The sequence below is a fragment of the Phaethon aethereus genome (assembly GCF_964289735.1).
Source record: "Phaethon aethereus genome assembly, chromosome: 2".
In the NCBI taxonomy this organism is placed as follows: Eukaryota; Metazoa; Chordata; class Aves; order Phaethontiformes; family Phaethontidae; genus Phaethon; species Phaethon aethereus.
The window spans coordinates 117320909-117343810 of record NC_138582.1 but is presented as its reverse complement, the minus strand read 5'-3'; the positions used below and the strand labels follow the sequence as shown (position 1 = coordinate 117343810).

At 37.1% G+C, this 22902-nt stretch overlaps 1 protein-coding gene across 1 annotated transcript in view; it reads right to left on the bottom strand.

The window, feature by feature from the left end:
• BBS9 (Bardet-Biedl syndrome 9) overlaps window positions 1–22902 on the bottom strand; it is a gene marked incomplete at both ends in the record, with an annotated part of 309474 nt that overhangs the window by 259862 nt on the left and 26710 nt on the right. Inside the window, 4 exons of the mRNA XM_081996969.1 lie at window positions 4981–5110; window positions 6129–6312; window positions 8063–8147; window positions 13707–13881. Of these exons, the coding sequence (XP_081853095.1) occupies window positions 4981–5110; window positions 6129–6312; window positions 8063–8147; window positions 13707–13881 (574 nt within the window). The remainder of the gene's footprint in view (window positions 1–4980; window positions 5111–6128; window positions 6313–8062; window positions 8148–13706; window positions 13882–22902) is intronic.

The following is a 22902-nucleotide window of genomic DNA, read 5'->3' as shown; positions in this document are numbered from 1 at the left end:
CAGTTACTTTTGTTTAAAAAAAGAAAATTATTTTTTCCTCACCTCAAATAATGAAAATCTATTTACTAGCTTAACTCAATCTCAAAAGTTGGGTTCTGGAAATTTAATATTTTAAGAAACTCAGAAATTCTTATTCTTTAAGGTGATAAATTACTTCTGAAAAAAAAAAAAACCACACCTTTCCAGACCACTTTATATTTCCTCTTCAGAAAACATGCTGTTCCATTACCAAGTGATATTTATCTGTCAAATAAATGAAAGTGAAAGCAAATATTTCTAGTAACTTTCACCAACTTGTCCATACCAGTCAACCCCTTGTAATAAAACGAACACCACATTTTCCAAGGCATACACATCATTTTGTGGGTTGTTTCAAGAATCTTTCTTCCATGAAGAACAGTCCTTCAGCTCACAGATATAGCAGTACATATAAAACATTACAAGAAAAAGCTGATTCACTTACATTCCTAGATGTAGCTCCTAAAAGCAAGGAGTTTGCAATGCAAAGCATCCAACTACCTATAGACAAGCACTACAGGTGACTAAAGTTTTTTCTTTTGTGTATTTCTCATCAAATTCTAATGTGGCTGAAGGTGAAAACATCCTTAATTTAAACATGAAGTTCATTGATAACCTGGTGCCTAAACTAGTAAGAGTCCCCAGTAGAGACAGAGGAATTATCTTTCCCACAACATCCCCTGAACAGTCAGAGAAGGCTGGATTAGTGTTAGAACTGTGCTTGCTGATAAATTCTACATTAAAATCAATATTTTTGTATCATATAGGTACTACCAGACTTCATTTTTTGATGGATAGTTAAAAGCATAAAGAACCAAAATTAGGGACAACATGACATACTGACTTAAAAAAAAAGAGGTAGTTTTAAGTCTATTTCAGTTTAAAAGAAAAAAGTTAGGCTACCTTTTAGCATTCACAGGCTTATCAGATGTAAGTTTTGTACACAGCCTTCAAGTAAGTACTAAAATTAAGACTAGTGAAAGGTAAAAATGTTCAGAAGAAACAAAGCCCCTGATTTAAAGGCTTCATGCTTTCCTATTGCAAAAACAGGTTTGTAACTTGAAAGTGATCAAAACAGAAATACCTTTCCTGAGACTACATCCAAGTTATAATGCTCTATGTGGTTTTAACTCAACCCACAGTGGCATTTCAGATGTTTGTGATGGAAACATCCCTCAGGCTAGCAACATGAGCTACTTTGCTTCAGACTGAATGCACCTTAACATAAAGTTCTAGTTTCAGACCAGCCAGGTCAGAATAATACTTAGTGCAATCAATCAGACATTAAAACATGGTACTCAGTAACAGCTTTGCCAAGTGAGTTAGTGTCAAATAAATAGAAAAGTAGTTGTCTAAGTATTTTAATCTACTCCAAGGACCTTTTATGGTCAAGCATATGGACACAGGATAATTCAGGCATAGAAAAACAAACACTACTTGTGATAGGCCTTTAAAAAGCAATTTTCTGCTACTTTCTGAACAAGTTATTTCAGATGATTCACGTAAGCAAAAGCCACCTTTTCAGTGGGCAAGTATTAAGTCAGTTGCCTTTACAGGCTCAAATCTCTGCCAAGAGGAAAAAAAAATGACTTTCATAGGAGGTGCTTTAGCTAACAGGAACTCTATGTAGGAACCACATTCCTATGGGCTTACTCCCCACACAATTACCTGAAGGCCGGGGGGGGGGGGGGGGGAGGAGGAAGGGAGAGATATCCAACACATCAAGAAGCATTAAGAAGTGACAAATTCATAGAATTGACATCTGTGAACATAAGAGATACTGCTCATGAAGTTCCCTTTGCAAAGGAGATGTGGAGGTACAAGGAAGGTCTTAGAAAAGAGGTCTCTGGTGAAAGACCGAAACTAAAGGGCAAGAAAAGAAGGGAATGGACTTTTAAGTCAATGCTAAGAAGATATTTATATAACCATGGCGGATACCAAGCAAACACTGCTGCTCACAATTACCATTTCAACACTGAAAATTTGAGGGGAGTAAGAATTCCTGCAATTCCTTTGTGTATCTTCACAGATTTCAGCTGTTCTAACTCTAGCATATAGTCAGTGTCTCTTCAAACCACCCTCGAAGGGTCATTTTTGTTTTTTTGGGGCATTTGAGGTTTTTTCATCAACTCAGGCAGAACATCTAAGCCATTTCCTTCAAGAGTTTCAGCTTCAGTGAAAATGCTTTTGTACAGCCATAATTTTAAGGATGACAACACAGGGCAGGGCATGCAAAAATGTAACTGTCTAAGCAGGCTTATCAATGGGAAGATGAATTTGTGCTGAAACAAAGTCCCAAGCAGTTTAAATTAATCCAAATTGTCAATTTAAGTGGTTATACCTCTGAAATAATCCAGGCAGTGTTAAGCATATTTAATGTCAAGGGGACTCCTACAATGTCATAAACAGTTAGTAACTACTACACATTAACAGAACCAGAATATAAACTTCTAACAACATCAGGGACAAACTTCTATAACAATGATTAGAACTGAACTTCTAGTTCAATAAACATAGTTATAGAGATCTTCAGGTAAAACCCAGAATAAGAAAAACTCTCAAATTTTTGACTGTAGTTCAACTTTCTGATCACAAGCTTTTATAGAAAACTTTCAATTTCCTGATAGCAAACACTCAGGTTTTAACAACAGTTAGTTTAGTTCAACAGTTTAAAAATACATCACTTTCAGAGATGCCTGCAGAGACACCTCACCAAAAATGTTGTAAGTAACCACTTATCTTTGATTCTATCTTTCCTTGCATGTTTCTGAAAATGTGATGGAAATGAAGCAGTTTATGCTGGAATTTAATCCCAAATGTTGTACTATGTTATTATAATTCTTTAGATACCGGTACTGCAATAGGGAAATACTGCATTTCATTATTTTAAGGGGAAAAAAAAATCAATTCATAAAGATCGAGGGGCACACAATAGAGACACAAGTTACTTAGCTGGAATTCTCCGAAGCACTTGAACAGTTGATCTTAGAAGTAGACTGTCAAGATTACAGCATAAAGTATATGACTGCCTTTATGAGGCAATTGCTACCCCTGCCCCCAAGGGGATTTACATAAAATACCTTCTAATAATGCTTTTCTTATCCAGCAAGTCAGAACCACACATTAGAAGTAATAGACATTATGCCAACAAGAAAATACAGATGAACATATGTGATCTGTAGAGACAATTGCTTTCAGAACACTCCGTTTACTTTATAATATTATTGCAATAAAAGTGGATAGGATGTCAAAGTAATTAACTGACAGGCGTCATTTAAGGCACTTCAAGCTCTCAGCAGCATAGGATTAACTACTCTATGCCTACTAAAGTACTTATTTATGTTACAGTAGTACCCAGAGGCCCCAACTGAGACCTTTCGAGTGGAGTATTAGAAAATCATTATCAAGTTGAGTCTAAGTTCCCTTTCAAATTTTTTTTTAAAAAGAACATTATTTTGTTTAAGCCAAATTGTTACCTCTAAGCTTTACTACAGTTTGTGCTGTTTAGCTCATCTTTATTTTTAACGTCAGAAAGAAATAAAAGCATACTGCATATTTTTAAACAGAAAGTCAGAAGAAGCATAGCTCTGAAACACATATGCCCTAGACTACTCCCTCCCTTTCAGGCCATTGGGTCTAGACACACAGATGTTCCTTCATTTATCTGTACCTGTATAAAGAGGTTTGTATAACAAGATTGCTGTCTCTCCACCCTCTACAGAATAAAACCCCAATCCAAACCCTAGCATTAGCAGGTTGTCTGTGAGAATTGCGAATCCAACTAGCAAAATGATCTGGGACAAATTAGTAGGCTCTCAAAAGTCTCACTACGATCAAACTACTGAGTGTTAAAGTTCACATGGAACAGGCAGAATCTGCATAAACTTCTTAGAGGCATTATTGAAAAAGATGGTTCAATAATATGTGTTTCTAAAAAAATTGTATATGCAAATATTAGTACTATCTGGTGTTGTAAAAATTAATGCCTTTTTCAAATTTTTTCTGACACAATTATTTTTTCCAAACTTCAAAAGCTGTACTGTCATATTCTGCATAATTAACTTTTGGTTTATACTAACTGGCCCACTGAGAATATTCATTATATTTTGCTTGTAAGACCTGTTTAATGAAAGCCACCATGACTGTCTCCAGAGTCTAAAAAAAACTTACATTATAAATTATTGAAAAATCATTAGGTAACCATTTGTACCAAAACACAAACATCCCTCAGATTCTCTGCACAGGTAAGCCAGTAAAGCCAGTTACTCAGCCAGCATCTACCACAGCTCTGGCAGCACACAGTACAGGCATAGGCAGGATTGTAAAAACACTAGCTAAATTTTTCTGCAGTTTGCTTATTCTGGTGACAGACTCAGCAGAAGTTATCAGTATGTCCTAATTTCTCTACACTCGAGCCGCCGCCCTGCCAGTTTTTCCCTGACCTGCCTTAAATGTATTTTGCAAAAAGTTTTGGTCTGTTGCAATGCAATCCTGAGCAATTTAAATGGTTCCTTAATTTCCACAGTTTAACATTGGAGTTGAATAATCTGTTCCAACAAATCATCTCTGGAATTCATATGCTCTTAAATGCTTAATGAAGAACAGATTTTCAGTGAGATTCCCTATTTTCCTGTCTCAGGGAAGGATCTTACCAGATTGCAAAGCTTCACTTTTCATTCTTTTAAAGTACTCCACTGGAAGAACAAGACCCCAGGTTCTACCTTCACTCAAGAAAAACAGAAAATCTAAAGCACAGTACAGCAGTTCTAATATTCTTCTCAAGTTAACAGTATGCTCATTAATGAAATTAATATTTTACGAAACAGTGAAAATACACTTTGAATTTTCCTTTTATAAGTCATCTTATGTGTTATACACCTCAGAACTGTTTGTTAGGATCTGCAAGCAAATTTCACACCTGGAAATGAATCTGGAAAGAGCAAACTTTAACAAGTTACTTACTGTAAATTCGCTACTTTTACTGATACAGGAACGTGGGGAAGTTGAGTGGCCCATTTCAGTGTAACATCTTGATAAATGTTCAATATTTTACCATGGTTTCCAACTAGAGTATTTATTGTTCCTTCTTTCACTGTTAAAGATATAAAACCAGTTTTAGGATGAAAGATTTTCAAAAGCCAGTACTTTTCTTTGAGGCTTATATCATTACACTATTTTTTTCTTTTTGTTTTAAGCCATTACTTGTTATAAATTAATCTAGTATAATTAAAGTGTCAAAAGTTATGAAAGTTACATTGACAGTTACCAAGGATATATGTGATTAATTATGGATACCAATTTCAAATGTATACTGCACAACACATGCCACAGCTTTCCAAGGTTCTAGCCAGCCATGCTTGGTAATTTAAAACATAACTAACAAAGACTCATAATTGCCATGTTAGCATACCAGAATAGATATGACAAAATACACATTGGTTAAATATCAGCTACTTACACTCTTCATTAATTCACTGACCTGTGAATACTGAGTAAAGGTGTATGGATTTATAAGTTTTATTTCTAGTATAATATGAATCAGAAAGTATAAAATGTGAAGATTGTTAAAATCATACCTATAACATCTAAAATGATATTTTAAGCCTAAAATAATACATGGTGTCAAAAATTTATCAGAGTTTTTGAAACATTAATATAGAATAGGCAGCAAGAATCTGTAGTTCCACAGTGGCATCCAACCAAGTTGCTTCCGTACAATGTAATTAGTTTCATCTCCTAACAGCAAACTTAGGTTTTGTTTTGTTTTTTTTTTTTAATTATCAGTAAATAACAGAAGGTCCTCGAACACTAGTTTACTCATCCAGAAATCTCTCATTCTTCCATATTCATTGCTTTGGTAGGCTGGGCAAGCTTACTCAAACACGAGACAAGTACCTCAATGTTGTGATGAGAAAATATCTATTTAGATTTTAAAAATTATGACACTTCACACTAAGTAACATTTGAAAATAAACATGTTTCATCCAAAAAGAGAGGTCAGATTTTCTACAAATCAACAGCTTATTCCAAAAAACATATTTATTCACTGGAAAAAAGTTTCTTAGCTTTAAAAAGTAACCAAGCTGAAGTTAAGTTTTCTTTTTACAAACCTGAACAATAAGGAATGAAGCAACTTGGACTATAATCAAGCTTCTTCATGAATCGAATTTGCCCATTATCCTTAAGGCAAAAAAAGTTTCTCTCGCCAAGCACAAAAACAGAAGAAACTGCCTGATTAAAGGAGACAACGCATATATCCAGTGCTTGCTCTCCGATGTTCAAAACCCAATCCACCTTCAAAAGAAAAAACATGCTCCAGAGATCAGTTGACAGCTACATATTAAAGACAAAACCTATAGAGAAGGCTTAGAACTCACCAAGTTACATGAATATCATAAACATAGATAGCAAAGCAAAATCAAGGTCTTTTTTTGAATGAGAAAATCTTAGTTATCCTCTTATTTTGAAGGCAGTTGGTGACTTTCCTTATTGTGAGTAAAGCAGCAAAAACATCACCCAGTTTTTGAAATAGCTGTGAATTGATGGCTATGCAGTTCACTTAAGTGTATTTAAATTTTAAAATACACATCGCACTCAAAATGAAAATGCTGTATACTTTAACTATTAAATCCAAGAACAGCATATTAGAATCATTTAAATCTGCCCCTTAGGTATTGAGGGCAAGGTTAGAGAGCAAAAGGTGATAACTTATTCTACCAATAAATGTAAATGGAAAAATAAAGTTTTAGGTGTGTAAGCCAATAATGTACACCCTTCAATCTGAAGAATGTTCATATATATGATGCCCGTCTACTTTTCCAACTACATACATTGGTATAATAAGCAACTACTTACAAATCCCACCCTGCCTACATCCTTACATCTTTAAACAATACTACTGCTTCTTGATACATTTCATTGGTTAGTTATTTCAGCTACTTTGAGAAATTTCAACTAATTCACACGTGCAAAAATTGCTTTTGATTTCTGCCAAGCTGGTTAAACAGAAATTCAGAATTTCTGAAGTAAAAAAAAAAATCAAAGTTCAACTGTCAGCACTTCCTATATGAACAGCATCAATAATTTTGCTTAAAGAACATAGAATGTGTTAGTAAACATACTGGCTTATCTGATATATGAAGCTGGAAGTGCCATCTTAAAAGTCAAAGCGGGGGAGGGGGGGGGCAGGGAAGCCAGGCTTATTACATTCATCTCCACTTATGCTTCCCATTTTAGATTTTTAAAAATGTATTTAATCTGCCACGTATCTGATGAAGCCTCCAAATTTCGTATTTAAAAATTGTGTCTTTGCCTAATTCAAAATGTAGGATTCTGACTGACTTATAGTTTGAAAAAAATTCTATGATTAGCCACTGGAAGGAAGATGCTCCCCCAATATTTTACTGTCATACCTGAAATATGCTGAATGTAGCATTTTAAGCAGTGTATTTAGCAGATAAGCAATTCTGCTGCAGGACCACAAAGAATGAAATTCTCTTCCTCTTAATATGAGGCAGTTCAAATATTAAACTACTTAGTCACAGGGACCTCTTGAAGACCATTGAATCCACAGGTTTTTGACAAAAAGAGTCCAGGATACTGACTATTCCTGGAAACATTTTTCACTGCTGAGTTTTCCATAAGTACAAAGGATTCTGCAAACAGAATTAAGCTAGTATTTGAAGTCTAATAAAAGTCAAACAGACAAAATTAAATAGAGAAATTAAAAACATGAGCATTGTTTCAGGTGTGTCTATTTATTTTACTATAGTTTAGGTTCTGTATTACAAAGACTGCCTTAGAAACAGTTGTTTCCAGTACACAGTTCTCTCTTTTTTTTATCCTCCTTAGAACAACAGTGAGTTTTAAGGCTCAGCGTTACACAACTGAGGCCCAAATACATCTTAATAGAAATCTACTGGCCTTTAATGGCAATTGGATCAGGTCCTTTGTCAGCAGACAACGTTTCCATTTGTTTTTTAGCATTGGTCTTTAACATGTATGCAGTGTACCATACAGGTTATGTAAAATAAACAGGTTTTACCGCAAGTCTTTTTCCAGAGCTAAGCTTTTGCTGTTCTGTTTCTTGTCTTTCATCAGCATCTGTCGCAAATGCCAGCACCTGGTATCTGTTACAGGTAGTTTAAAAAAGTAAAAGTAAAATATATCTTTGTAGTTAATACCCTTACATTAAGTAAAAAATAAAATATAATAATCATATTATGATTATATATATACACAGTAAAAGCACAGTCTAAGAGGATTCTTAGAAAGCCTACTGCAATACACCTATCAAAGATATTAAAATAAGTATCATTGTAGGGTAACAGCTAAGTGTAAAGGCAACAATTAAAACAAATGTTTCTATTCAGATTTTATCTGGTGTTAAAATAAATTAAACTGCTAAATATATCAGAGAATAGAAATCTAGACCATAAAGACAACAGAAGCAAGAAACCAACACATTTTCAAATTGTGAAATTAGGATTCTAATAAACTTTTTTGCTCTTATTAAGACTTAAAAAAAATCTCCTAAGACTACCCTGAATACAATCTGTTATATCCAATAGTTACATCAAGCACACCCATTATGCAAAATAAGTGGTTCTAATCCAAGAGGTAACAGTAAACTCAGTAAACTGGCACCAGCAGGTGGGACATCTAGCAAAAGATGGGAGGTTTGTGGGTTTGGGGTGTTAGGTTGCTTTTGTTCTTATTTTGTAACTGCCACCCAACCATACTAAGGAAAATTGGCAATGAAGACATTAGAAGAAAAGATGTCAACTGCCCCAAAAGCACCACACATCTATCTGTCCTTATTTACACCTATGCAATCCTCAGCGTTCAAACTGTGTCCTCATTGACTATTCTAGAACTATTTCTTTCCTGAATTTGTGCTGGTGTCCTAATTTACTGAACCACCCAAACCAAAAATTACGTGTTTCTAATGTATGCCCGTTAAGTAATCTGTAAAATACTGACATTTCCTACAAAAGTAAAATAAAAACCAAACCAAAACAAAAATTATCCAAAAGATAACATTCTATTCTGGAAGTCATGGAGTACCATCAGCTCCTAAACTCAAACCAACACAATTCTGAATGTTCCAATTCAAGTCTAAGAAATAAAAGTACATATTTTTGTATATTGTCAGTTATAGATTTAAAATGATGACACCAGCAGCCCTCACATTTTAGATGCATGTATCGTGGTGCTCACTATTGAAGATTTTTAGTTTCTAAAATTATTTTAGTTGCAGAAATAAGCTATGTACTCGGAGTAAGAAGTTTAATTGCTTGAAGTGAATGCTATGACCTAGTTAAAAATACTAAACACACTGGTTTCAGTACAATTATCATGTCTTTAAGTGTCCTCTATATGAACAAATTCACTTCCCTTTTTCAGTTTAACACATTTGTAAGAGAAGCTGCAGATTCTGACCTAATAAAATTTTCTCTTTTCACCATATTTATTTGATAGTCTTGACTAACACATTATCATTTTATTAATTAATCAGGGACATAGTTTTCAAACCAAACTTCCATTGAACAGCAATATGTATTGATGCTGAAAGTATTAACTACCTGCATACAAGTCTTTCATCACAAAAAAACTCAAGCCACAGATGACCAACACAAACTTTGAATTCAGCTATGACATCAAGTATACCATCACTTAAATAAGAGGCATTTTACTTTTAGATCTTGAAAGATTTCAGAATCAACACAGAAAATATTGCTTTTATATGAAGGCACTGGTCTGTATGAGCTATAGGAAGATGGATAATGTGAAATCTGGCAACTTGTTCTGCTAAAAACACTAGACAGAACCGCTATATTTTTCATTTACTATATTAAGAAAAAACATATTTAATACAACCATAAAAATAACCTCTTTTCTCCTTACCAAGTCTATTTCCTTCACTTTAGAAGGATTACTTAATTCTAATGTCCTAATAGTTCAGACACACACTAGAGATTAGTCTTAACACTTGGCCCTAAAGACCAGTAACCAGAATCCAAGTGAAGAATTCCTTTACAACTATACCTTCCTACAATAAACACAGCACACTTGTGAATCAGCAACAGACTGAGGAAAAATTTTAGCCACATTTGTTGTAGTCAAGAATCTAAACATAATGAAAATGCATGAGATATTAATTTTAAAGAAAAATATTTATTCCTTACCAATATTAATACATTCTATTCTCATTTATTTCTTAGGAAAAATAGGAATTTTCTACTAAATTACTTTTACTTGCAGCGTATATATTTTCTCCTGTATTAAGAAAACAATATACATTGTCTATACTCTGTTCATGCAATATCCAGAATCTAAAAACCATCTGATCAAGCTTAAGCAGCATAATAAAAAGAATACTGCTTGAGAAATTCAGGTGACAGAGCAGGGTAGTGTGAAAAAGTGTTGTGTTAGATTAACATTCCTTGGATTAGATTCCCAAAGCATAATCTATAAAACATGGCATTCTTACTTTCTTTGATATTATTACCTGTGAAAAATTCCTTAAGGTATTTGTCAGCCCACTCCCCCAGTTTGATGAGATTCCTCTGAATGGTAGCCCTACCCTCTTTATATTAGCCATTTCCTATAATTTGGCATTATCCTTGAATTTCAGGACATGCATTATGTCCTATTCTCCAGGATTAATATGCTAAAGAAATACTGGCTCTAGTATCAGCTCCTGAGGAACATTACTCATCTTTGGCTGCTAGTTAGAACAGTGGACAACTACTAAACAACTACTACTAGAGCCTGACAGCTCTACCACTTTTTCATCCATTTTTTTAGCTTTTTTATCATCATGGGTAGCAGCTCTGCCCCAAACACCACACAACCCCAATTTACTGCTAGGCGCAGAGATTCAAAAAGCCTAAGAGCAGGCCATGTCAGTATTAATGGAGAAATGAGGAGGCAAAACAAGCATTAAGTTCCTTGGTCTTTTCATACCTTTGCTAAAGTTGCCCAATCTGTTCAGTAGTGCGTCAAATTCACAGATCTACCTTTTTACACCTGAGGTACCTATGGAATTCTTGTTCTTCAGACCCTCTGCCAGTAGAAGTTTTAATCAAGCTTATATGTTCTCAATCCCATCCCCTGCATGCCCACATGATGTTTTATATTCCTCCTTAGTAGTCCATTTTCATTTCCATCTCAAACATTTCCTTTTTTCCATTTGAACTCAGTCAGGAGTACTTGTCCAGTCAAGCTGCCTTCTGCTACCTCTTGTTTTCTTGAAGATGGAAATGGATTGGGTTTTGTCTTTGAGAAGGTTATCCATGAAGATTCACTAGCTCTCCTGAGCCCTTCTGCCCTTCAGGCCAGCCTCTCACAGGACGCTGTCTACCAGTTCCTCGAACAAGCCCAAGTCTGTTCTCTTGAAATCTACAGTCTTTAGTCCACTGCTTATCTTCCTCACTTCTCTCAGGATCTTAATCTGTACCGTCTCATGGTCATGGCAGCCAAAGTCTGCAACACTCAACAGCAGATGCTGACTTGACTTCTCCAAACGTTTTTCTTCCGAGTTGTGGATTCAGCAGAGCTTCTTTCTTAGCCAGGCTGTCTAGCACCTGCATCAAAAAAGTCTTCCCTAACACAAATTAGAAACCTTCCACATTGCTGAAGTCCATTACGCTGCTCTCCCAGTAGACATCAGTCCTCCACAAAAACAACAGCCTGCAATTGGGAAACTACTTTAAAAAAGGCTTCATAGCAGACATCTACCACAACATCCCCTTCCTCAGGCACCATCTGTTTCTAAACAGATAAATGCTTGATAAACTCTCAACATTGTGGTTCTATAAGAGAGCCCCATGTATTCAGGCTGCTCCTCCATGGTGAACACAAATCCCTCCTTGTCTGTCTGCTTCCTGAAGAGCCTGGGGTCATCCATTACAGCACCTTAGTCATGCAAGCTACCCTGTCACATCTACTGTGCACACAGCTTCTAGTTCCTCCTCTTTGGTGCCAAAGCTGTAGGTGTTTGTAAATACATGCTTAATATGGGCTCTTATTCATCCCACTTTGTGCACTTTACCCTTTTGACTTGCTGGATTTAGCACCTATCCCTCAGTCTAGCAGTCAAGGATTCAAACAAGCCTCTTCTGCTGTTTTGTCAGGTAGATTCCATCTCTTCCCCACTAGCCCTTGTTCCTTCAAGAAGATCATAGGATCAGAAAAGCCAAAGCCCTGTCTCAAATCTCTTCTGAAAACCGAACAGATTCATCAAACTCACACCTATTTGCATCAAAATAAAAATCCCCTTGAAACAACTGGAAGGGACATCTTGCTCAAGCTGTATAGGGCAGACAACACTGAAAGCACAGACCAGACTGAAGCAGGGAAAATCTGAGCACTTGCAGAACATAACATGTCTTAATAAGCTAGTAAACTTAACACAATTATACAAATGAGCCTGGAGAGTTGTGGTGAACGGTATTAAATCTGGCTGGTGGCCGGTCACAAGCGGTATTCCCCAAGGCTCGGTTCTGGGGCCAGTCTTGTTCAATATCTTTATTGATGACCTGGATGAGGGAATTGAGTGCTCCCTCAGTAAGTCTGCAGATGACACCAAGTTGGGTGGGAGTGTTGATCTGCTGCAGGGTAGGAGGGCTCTGCAGAGGGATCTGGACAGGCTGGATCGATGGGCTGAGGTCAACTGTATGAGGTTTAATAAGGCCAAGTGCCAGGTCCTGCACTTTGGCCACAACAACCCCATGCAACGCTACAGGCTTGGGGAGGAGTGGCTGGAGAGTAGCCCGGCGGAAAGGGACCTGGGGGTGCTGGTTGACAGCTGGCTGAACATGAGCCAGCAGTGTGCCCAGGTGGCCAAGAAGGCCAACAGCATCCTGGCCTGTATCAGGAATAGTGTGGCCAGCAGGAGTAGGGAAGTGATTGTGCCCCTGTACTCGGCACTGGTGAGGCCGCAGCTTGAATCCTGTGTTCAGTTTTGGGCCCCTCACTACAAGAAGGATGTTGAGGTGCTGGAGCATGTCCAGAGAAGGGCAACAAAGCACCAGGCTTATGAGGAGCGGCTGAGGGAACTGGGGTTGTTTAGTCTGGAGAAGAGGAGGCTGAGGGGAGACCTTATCACTCTCTACAACTACCTGAAAGGGGGGTGTGGTGAGGTGGGTGTTGGTCTCTTCTCCCAAGTAACTAGTGATAGGACAAGAGGAAATGGCTTCAGTTGCGCCAGGGGAGGTTTAGATTGGATATTAGGAAAAATTTCTTCACTGAGAGAGTGGTCAGGCATTGGAACAGGCTGCCCACAGAGGTGGTGGAGTCACCATCTCTGGAAGTGTTCAAAAAACATGTAGACGTGGCACTTCAGGAGCTGGTTTAGGAGACATGGTGGCACTGGATTAATGGTTGGACTTGATGATCTTGAAGGTCCTTTCCAACCTAGTGATTCTGTGTCTGTGGGTGAAATAAAATAGGACCATAAAGTCCTCAGGCCACACAGTATGTTTTCTTCTATGACTGTACAGAGAAAGTAATCATTCAACAATATATAACATTTTATTTTTCTTCTTTCTTGCAACTACCTTCCACCTGCTTTGGGATAAAATATTAGTAAAGGCAATAAAAATCAGACATGATTCCTTTTAATTTGTTTACATACTAAATGATAGCACCAAAATATGCTATAATTACTGAACATGAACACATACTTGTAACTCTCAACCTGTTGACAAGATGACACTGTAATGAAAGAATCTGTCCGAGAGCTGTAGGTCAATGGACCAGGCAGAAGAAAACCAGGTAAAAAACGGCCAAAAGCATAGCTTTCCTGTTCAAATAACATGAGCATCCCATCCATGGACTGTATGCATATCAAATCTCGACCTAAGGAAAGCAAAAGAAAGAAATACAAAGGAAACAAAGCAATGTTATTTATATAGTTTTAATCCTAAAATTGTACTCATAAGTAATTCTAACAAAAATAAGATTAATTTTAATTTACATGAGTCTTTATTATGAGGAAGACCACTAAAAATATTCCAACCTCACTAAAAGCTTACTTACTAAAATAAACAAACTAGATTTTCTGGGGAATAAAATTCAGAATATATTAACAGCAAAAAAAATGTTAGATATTTTATTTTAAACCAAAATTTCTACAGATATAACTATTACAATTTCAGTTTAAAGAAATGTTTCAGTACCCCCCAAACCCAAAGCTATTCTGGTTCTTAAATGCCTCTACACCTTACAAGCAGTCATGAAAATTGTGATATAAAAATAACCTATTCTAGTCTTTCAAGTCTACTTAAGCAATGTAACAAAGTGCTACAAATATGTATTGTGAAAACACAACGGTAATGTTTTCCACACTCTGCATTCACATTTTCTGTCTTCAAGGAAAGAAAAAACAGGCCCAGTCAGTGTTACCAATAAGATTAAAAAAACAAAAATAAAAAAATTCAGCTTGGAGTAAATTACTTCATTATTCAGCCTCGCCCATTATTCAGCAGCCTCAAGACATGACTTATGCCTCAAGTACACCAATCTAAATTCAAAGTCTCATTTTGAAGACTTCTGAAATCAGAAGCTGATTATGCAGTTTGAATTTCATATGCAAGGTCAACAATTCAAACAAACAATATTTTGCACACATTCCAAGACAGCACTACACCAGTAAGACTAACACCTTCTGAAGTTGATAGAAGCATCTCTCCTGAGCCCCTTAGACACACAACATGAAATACTTGTAATTCAAAATGTCTATTCACCTCCATTAAAATACTCCATTGTATCTCAAGTATTATTCTATATGCATGGAGGACCCAAACAAATTGTCTGTTCACTAAGCTCCATCCTCAATCCTTTAAGAACTGTCTTCTAACATAGGAAGGTGAAGCAAAACAAAGATAGACTAAAGCTTCATTCTTACACTTAAAGGTAACAAAGGTCAGAGATATTCAGTATCTGAAAAAGTAACAAAGTACAGTGCAAAACACTGTTCATCTCCACTGTGATTCTTCATAGAAACTTTAACTAGTTAAAAATAAATAGTAGTGTAATAGGTCAGCAGTACATCATGTTATTTGTCCTTGTGTTTAAAACATACAAACACTTAGCATTGGGTAAGAACAAAAAAAAACTACAAAAGGAAAGTAAAGCAGCTGGATCCTTTCCACTTGCCTTCCCTCATTCATTTTGCAGATTTTTCCATTTTCTAAAAACCAAGTTCTCCTATCCTTCTTTCCAGATTCTGCACATAATTCACTACATGTTCTATAAACCCCATTGCAAGTATCAACCATTTGGTAGGATGGACATTTGAAAGTGTAATTCATGTTCTTCATTTGGTAGAGGCAGAGTTCAGTCTCTCAGTCTCTAGTGAAAAAGTTTAAGTACTTGACTCCTTCACAACAATGATTACATAGACAGAATGGCAAAACAATTTCAACAGTGTAATTTCAGGAACACTGTTGGCATTTCAAGCACTTAATTACAAGGCCTATTTCTTGTCTTATATTCTACATAGTCCTTTTCTGAAAACTTTAAAGGTCACTCTAATGGAGTTTTGTTGGTTTTGTCTGTTTGAAAACTAAAATGCATACAGTTTGAGAGATAACATTAACTGAAAATATCAAACTTAAATTTTGCCTTAGCACAGTAGTAATAGCATTTCCAATTTACATTAATAAATTAAAATATAGAAAGTTTATTCAACATTAGAAAAATCCCTTATTCCTTATTAAACATGAGAGTAGTCCATTAATCAAAAACCCTTGTGGCTTCAAAAAGGAACTTAGATTGATAGACAATGAAAGCTTATCTTCCTAAGATAAAAAATGTCAAGATCTATACTAATAAACCAACATGTTATACACAAGCATGTTTTCATCATGGAAATCATTACAACACTGTTCAAGAGTCAGACTGAGATTTTGCCTCATAGTGAAGTCAAACCAATCTATTTTGGGTTTTTTTTCTACTACTGCAAGTGAGAAAATTTAAATAGATCATCTTTATAGCAGCTTATTAAATGAGTGACTGCTTGTCACTAGCAAGATCAATTTGATGATATAAATCTCAAAAGTTTAATCTGTAACATTCTGAAGTTTGTACCATTACACTGGAGACTTGAAACATTTTAAATGTTTCCTCTTCTACGTGCAGATGAAAGTCACACACCCTTCTAGGAAATGTAACCTCTCTACCTCTGTTAACAGCAAAAGTCAATGAAGAAATGCTTCCTGTGACTAAATACAATCATTTTGAGACAGTTACGGGTTTGACATAGATGTCCAAAAGGATTTTCTAAACAGACCGATTGTTTCAGAGCTATGATTTTCCAAGGGTTTTCTACACAGACTTTTTAGGTTATAAAGCAGGGTCTAGGGCTTCTGCTCAATCTTAGAATTTATTGTTTATAAAATTAGAAACATTCTACAGTATACAAACACATCAGATATGCATATATACACACACCTCTCAAATGTGCATAACTAGTATATTTCCTCTGAAGTTATTTGTATAAAGCACCTTTATTAAGTCTTTAAGAATCATTTACCCTCTTAAATATTCTTCACAGGACAGATTCCAGAAGTTTGATTTATTCATAACTTGTAGCTGACATTCTGCAGATGAAATATGTGGTATTCAAGAGGTTACAGTGACTACTGATTGTAGTGAGAATGAACATTTGGTTTGCTGCTTATACTGAGCCTCTGAAGTACTAGCCAAGAACACTGCAATGACTTTACTAACATACAATTCAGAAATTAGTGAAACTGATTTATAAATAAGTACCTTATGTTTCAATTAAAAAATAAAGCTGCATATGTGAATTTGAAAGTTATTTAATATTAAGGTTCCTACAATTCTGAATGTCCTGCTTTCCATCACTAACAGTTGACACTATCAACTATTATTAGTGTAAATAAAAAACCTAAAATAATGTATTCATAAAAGAATTGTAGCAACTACACAAGTTCAGAGAGTATCACTTGAAGCACACTAAGGCTGCAAGTAGATAAATGAGCAAAACCAATCTTAACACTTTGCTACTGCTGCCAGGAGCAGCCCTGCTACCACCTTCCCTCTGGGCCTCCAGCTCCCCATGACTCTGGTCACATAGTTCCTCCCCACTCCCAAGCCAGAACTGGTACTTATCTGATGGCTATTAAGCCAGTAGTAGGATACCATCCTGAATTTGTAATTTAAGAGTTTCAGATGAGTGAATCATCACCTCACATAAATAACTCCATACAAGCTCTGCAACTGCCAGGGGTGTAATGGCTCTGGGGGTGATGGTTAAGGGCATGAGGGCCCAGGTGGTTTTCCTCCTTGATCCTGCTGAGGAACAGGAAGGGCATGAGGAAGACTGGATGTATCCTGTGGGCCCAACAATTGGTTGCACAGCAGGTATCCACAGCAGAGCTTGATTTTATGACCATGTGATCCTCTTTGAGGATTGACAGCTGGTTGGAAGAGACACAATCCCCTGACTAAATCCAGCAAAGTATCTTTGCCAATGGGCTTGTCATCTCAGTAAGAGCAACTTTAAACTAGGAATGACAGGGGAGGGAGAGATTTTACAACAATCAAGTGAGGAAGTGATCGATGGGGTAGGCAAGCAAAGGGCCATGGGATGATATGAACCAAAGGGACATCGCAATCAACAAAACAGGGCTATAGTGGAAATCACCTCAAGCACAGGAATCCACATAAGGAAGAGCCCATGGATCAGCGGCCTTATAGAGAAAGGCCTCACTGCCTTTTTGAGCGCCTCTCAAATGCCTCTGCAGAAATACACACAGTATGGGGAAAAACAGGAGGAACTGGAAGTCAGTATGCAGTTGTAGGGCTACAACCTCATTCGGATCACAGAGATATAGTAGGCTAGTTCACATGACTGGAGTGCTAAGATGGATGCATCCACACCCTTTAGGAAGGGCAGGCCAGGACAGTGATGGGAAGTTTTCCTTTTTATCAAGGAAGCACCCAGAATACATGGAGTTCTGCCTGGGGACAGGTGATGAGCCAGTGAAAAGATTATGGGTCAGGATTAGTGAGCAGACCAATATGAATGTCTGCCATAGGCTGCCTGATCAGGAAGACTTAAATGAGGCACTCTTCAGACAACTCGCAGAAGCCTCACATTTGGTGGCTCTGGTCCTCATGGGGGACTTGAACCACCCTGAAATCAGAAGGGCCACAGCAGGGAACAAGAAATCTAGAAGGTTTCTGTAACACATTGGCAAAAACTTCCCAGCTGAGGTGACTGATGAGCCAAGCAGGAGAGGTGCTCTCCTGGACCTGATACTTACAGGCAAGGAAGGATGTGAAGGGTGGGCTACAGCATGATCAGGCTAAGTTTAGGAGCGTAAGGAATGAGCAGGGCATAAAACAGGGCCACAGCCCTAGACTTCAGGAGAGCAGACTTCAGCCTCTTCAGGCATCTGCCTAGAAGAATCTATTGAGATATGGCCCTGGAGAGAAGAGGGGTCTAAAAGCTGGTTGAACATTTGAGAGTCACCTCCAAGTTCAAGAACAGTCTATCCCAAGAAGCATGGAGTCAAGCCAAGACAGGCAGCAAGACACCCATGAGGTTGAACAAGCAGCTCCTGACTACACTGACATAAAAATAAAGTGTAGAAGAGGTGGAAGCAGGGGCAGGTGACCTAGTAGGAATATAGATACTGTATAATGATTCACGGATGGGGTTAGGAAACCAATAGCCCAGTTGAGTTGAATCTGGCAAGGAATGTGGAGAGCAACAAAAAAGGATCCCACAAATACACAGACATCCAAACGAAGACTAGGGAAAATGTGTCACTATCTTCAAGAAGGACAAGCAGGAAGACCCAGGGAACAGGCAAGTTAGCCTCACCTCAGACCCTGGGAAGATAATGGGGCAACTAATGCTCATTGAAACAGTTTCCAGACACATGAAGGACAAGAAGTTGATCAGGAGCAGTCATCATGGATCTGCAAAGGTGAAATAATGCTTAAACAACCTAACTGCCTTCTTCAAATTGGTGACTAGCTTTGTGGATGACAGGAGACCAGTGGATGGTATTTACCTTGACTTTAGGAAGACTTTGGTGCTGCCTCCCATAGCATCTCCATACATAAGATGAAGTCCAGTAAGTGCACAATGAGGTAGACTGAAGACTGGTTGAACTGCCAGTCTCAGAAGGTGGGCTGCCTTTCAGAATGATCTCAACAGGCTGGAGAAGTAGTCATGAATTTCAAAGGGAAATGCAAAGTCCTGCCTCAGGAAGGAATATCCACAGGCATCAGTACACATTGAGGCCCAACAAACTGGAAAATGGCTCTGCAGAGAACAACCTGGGGTCCTCCTGGACGAGTTATAACATAAGCCAGCAATGCATCCTTGTGGCAAAGGTGGCCAACAGTATCCCAGGCTACATTAGGAAGAGTGTCACCAGCAAGCTGAATGAAGCAATCATTCTCCTGTATTGAGGATTGGTGAGGCTATATCCAGAGTACCAAGTCCAGTTCTGGGCTCCCCAGTACTAAAAAAACCCAGGGACATACTGCAGCAAGTCCAGCAAAGGGCCACAAAAATTAAGATCTGGTACATCTTTCAGATGAGGAGAAGCTAGAGAGCTGGGGCTGTTCAGGCTAGAGAAGAGCTTGCTCAGGGGTAATCTTACCAATGTGCCATTGGGTATTTCCCAAATACCTAATGGGAAAGAATGAACAAGAGGGAGACACGCTCTTCCCCGCGGCACCCAGTTACAGGACATGCATCAACAGGGACAAACTGTATCACATGAAATTCTATCTGAACATAAAAAAGATTTTTTTTTTTTTACTGCAAAGGTCACCAAACACCGGGAACCTGTTGCCCAGAAAGGTTGTGAAGTGCCCTTTCCATGTCCTCCATATTCAAAACACAACTGAACACAATCGAGGGCAACTTCTAGCTGAACCTGCTTGGGAAGTAGGATTGGACTAGATGAAGTAAAGAGAGGAATCATGCAAATAAGGCATTCAAAGAAGGCATTCTATCTTTCATCTCTGATCTGCTCCAAGACACTATGGTAGATATTTGTTCCTCTAGGCTGTGAAATTTCACAGGATCTAGTCCCATCACTTACTCCTGATCAGCAAACAGTAGAAACCATTAAAGAAACTTGAGATGGTTTGCACTGGTATGCTATCAATGTTAATGATACCCAGCTTCCATTTCCCAACAGTTACTGACATTATCACACTGCTGGTACAGTCTAAAAAAAGTATGAGTTAGCCAGCTGTATAAAATGACTAACCAGTAAAAGTACTCTGAGAAACTTGCACAAACACTAATAACTAGTAAAAGGTACTAGCCCACTGGTTGTCACCACAGTCTCCTAGGTATAGTTATCTTAAGGTATAGTTATTTTAAGTTTAGTTACTGGCTACTAGAAGTATCTAGCAGCATTTTTATTTGGCTTGCAAGAATAGTGCTTCATAATCCAGGTGTCCATATGACCACAGTTATTCTACACCTGTTACCTCAAAATCACCTATTTTCACATTCAGCACGCAAAGGCATACCAAAAGCCCTCTCACCACTTTACATTAGCTAACTGTTCAGTTCCACTTCTATTTTACACCTTTATCAAGAATACAACGCTGTAAGTCTGGGTATAGAGAGCCTTCAACTCCCGTTCCACAGTTTCCTACGAATTTTCCTACCATCAGCAATGTACTACAGAAGAAATCTGCAGCTATTTACCCCTATTTCAAAAACCTTGACTTCCAATGTCTAGCTTCAAAGGAACCCCCTGATACCTGAAACCTGAAGACAAAGATTACAGGTATCATCTTGAAGAACTTTTTTTAAAGGCACAGTAGTAGAAAACATTTTTACTTTGTTTCTTACGGCTTCTTGTTTTTCATCTTTTTTTTCCTTAGAAAGATATAGATAAAACCAGGAAAAAAAATTGTGCATAAAATAATTTAAGTCACAGAAAAATTACAGTAATTATTTTTACATTTTTGCTATGCTGCTCTTCTATTGTTTTGCAAAGTTCTAAATACTGCTTGATATATCATAAGATTAGAAGTAAAAGACATTTAGTTGTAAAGTGAATGCCCTTATGGACACAGAAATCTTATATATTTTGTAATAGGATTAAATCTCAGGTACTTCTGGTTATATTGATGGTAGTGAGAAAGGTTATCTTTTAGACAGTTTCTGACCACAACCTTCAGGGTTTAAGCTTGTCTATAATATACAATTTAGTTGTTAATTTCTTTTTTAAAATGTCATCAGAAGAATAAACACTACAGCAGATATAATTGATAAGCAGTGGTAATCTAGTAGACATATTACAATTCAAATAACAGAAGAAAGTAAAGGTCAAAAACGCTGTTGAGGTGTTGCTGCTTAAGTAACAAGTAGTAATAGCTTCTGCTCCCATGTATATTATGAATATCAACCTTATTCTTACCAATTTCATTACATTGTACAAATTATGAATAGAATAACTATAGCACCTTCTGCAATATATATGAAGCTACATGTCATATCAGACATGGAAGCATTCATCTTCAACATTCATAATCCCTAATCACATGCAAATATTATTGTTAAAATATCTCCTGTTTTAGCAGTAGTGATATGACTCAATATTACATGACATAACAAGTTCTTTAGAGCACTCCAATGATGTCCAAGCATACTGCAGTACTGAACCATACTGTCTGAAGAAACAAATATACACCACACACCTAAGACTGCATCAGTAACCACTCTTTTTGCCTTTAAGAGCACAGCATCACTTCTTAATATACCTACCACTTTGTTCATTGTCTCTCTGTTGTTCCTACTCACTAATTTTCAAATTTAACTAGCTAGATTTTAACTAGCTTGTATGAGTGAATTAAACTCCAACTGTACAAACTACTACACATAAAACATAAGTAAAGAAAATTAAATTGTGTATGAACTCTTATTTCCCAGGTTTTTATAGGTCATCTTATTTCCTTTGGCCATTTGTTTTTAATGTGTAGCTAGTGAATGGAGCTTTTATGTTTCACTAAGAAATGCAGTCTTCCAAAAACTCAGCCAGAAATGTCCATTTCAAAAAAGCTTATTGCAGCCAGTTGGCTTTGCCAGTGACATATTTATAAAGTGAAAATATAACCCATAGTGTTTTCTGCAGATCAGATGGAATCACTTAGTGTACTCTACATAGTTTCAGCAGCTTGTGCCTCAAGAGGAATGTCCCTCAGCCAGAAAGTGTTACTTTTAAGCACAAGTCCAGCTACTGTTGTTTTGTAGTTCTGTTTTTCTAGCATGATATGAATACATTTACGTCACACTTTTAAACCGTAACATATTTTTAGAGCTAATGCAAAGCCAAAATGAGGGGCAGGTGGTAACTCTTTGAAATAAGCTTCTAATTAAAGCTATTTTGGAGCTCAAGTTTTTTGCATGTTAATGATTTCCCCTACTCTGAGCCTCCCCTCTGGCACCAAATCATTTTTGTAAAAAGTACATTATGTAATCACAAGGCCTGAGCACCATAAGAAATCATGCAATGAAAACTGTAGTATCAAATGGGATAAATTAGAAATCAGAAAAAGCTCCATAAAGTTACAGATTTTAGGGAGACATGAGCAGAGATAACTTTACTGCCTTTGATGGCAGTCAAAAGCTTCAGTCAAAAGCCTTCTGTGGAAGGAAATGTCACTGAAATAAAATGAAAAGATAAATTGTCATTTCTAAGACACTCAGGAACCTAAGAGTCCTTTAATGATACATGGGAAATGTTTTCCTAATTTGAAAAAAGAAAAATTAAAACCACAGTGCATTGACCAGTGAAGCAATGTACAAAAGCTGTATTCCCACACACTGGAACAGAAATTAATGTCTTGACTTGAAACAAGGAAATG